The sequence below is a fragment of the Myotis brandtii genome, unplaced genomic scaffold (assembly GCF_000412655.1).
Source record: "Myotis brandtii unplaced genomic scaffold, ASM41265v1 scaffold797, whole genome shotgun sequence".
Lineage (NCBI taxonomy): Eukaryota > Metazoa > Chordata > Mammalia > Chiroptera > Vespertilionidae > Myotis > Myotis brandtii.
Genome location: NW_005371210.1, coordinates 142,299 through 142,794, shown reverse-complemented (window position 1 = coordinate 142,794; position 496 = coordinate 142,299). Strand labels below are relative to the sequence as shown.

General features: G+C 70.2%; 1 protein-coding gene across 1 annotated transcript in view; it reads right to left on the bottom strand.

The window, feature by feature from the left end:
- HGS (hepatocyte growth factor-regulated tyrosine kinase substrate) overlaps nt 1-496 on the bottom strand; it is a gene marked incomplete at its 5' end in the record, with an annotated part of 9,575 nt that overhangs the window by 2,472 nt on the left and 6,607 nt on the right. The window contains 2 exon segments of the mRNA XM_014531236.1: nt 4-63; nt 233-446. Of these exon segments, the coding sequence (XP_014386722.1) occupies nt 4-63; nt 233-446 (274 nt within the window).

Here is a 496-nt window from a genome sequence, read left to right as displayed (position 1 = left end):
CGCTCAGCGCCCCCCGGGCGTCTCGGATCTGCGCCAGCTTGTCCTGCAGCCCCTCGTAGTACACTGCAGGGGGCAGAGGGCCGTGGCTGGGGGACGCCTCCTTCAGCTGCCGGACCCATGCTTGGTGGGCTGGGCTATTTCCCGTCTTTGGGACGCCCCCCCGCCCCCCGCTGGAGCCCAGGGGCCGCCTGCCCCGCCCACAGCCCAGCAGCCGGAGGCCCGAGGGACGCACGCCGGCGCTCGTCCAGCTGGTTGAGCAGCTCCAGCAGCTGGGGGTGCATGCTGTTGATGGACTGGAAGAGGGACAGCACGGCCGAGTCGTTGGTGATGCTGCGGCCCCGCGCGTGGTTGCTCTTCATGCGGTTGACGAAGGTGCTGACGGCGTTCTGCAGGGCCTTCAGGAACTGCGCGTGGCTCTCCTCCGACTCCCCGTTCTGGAACTGCTGCTGGGGACGGGCACGCTGTGGGGTCCCCCGGCTCCCGAGTCAGGATCTGC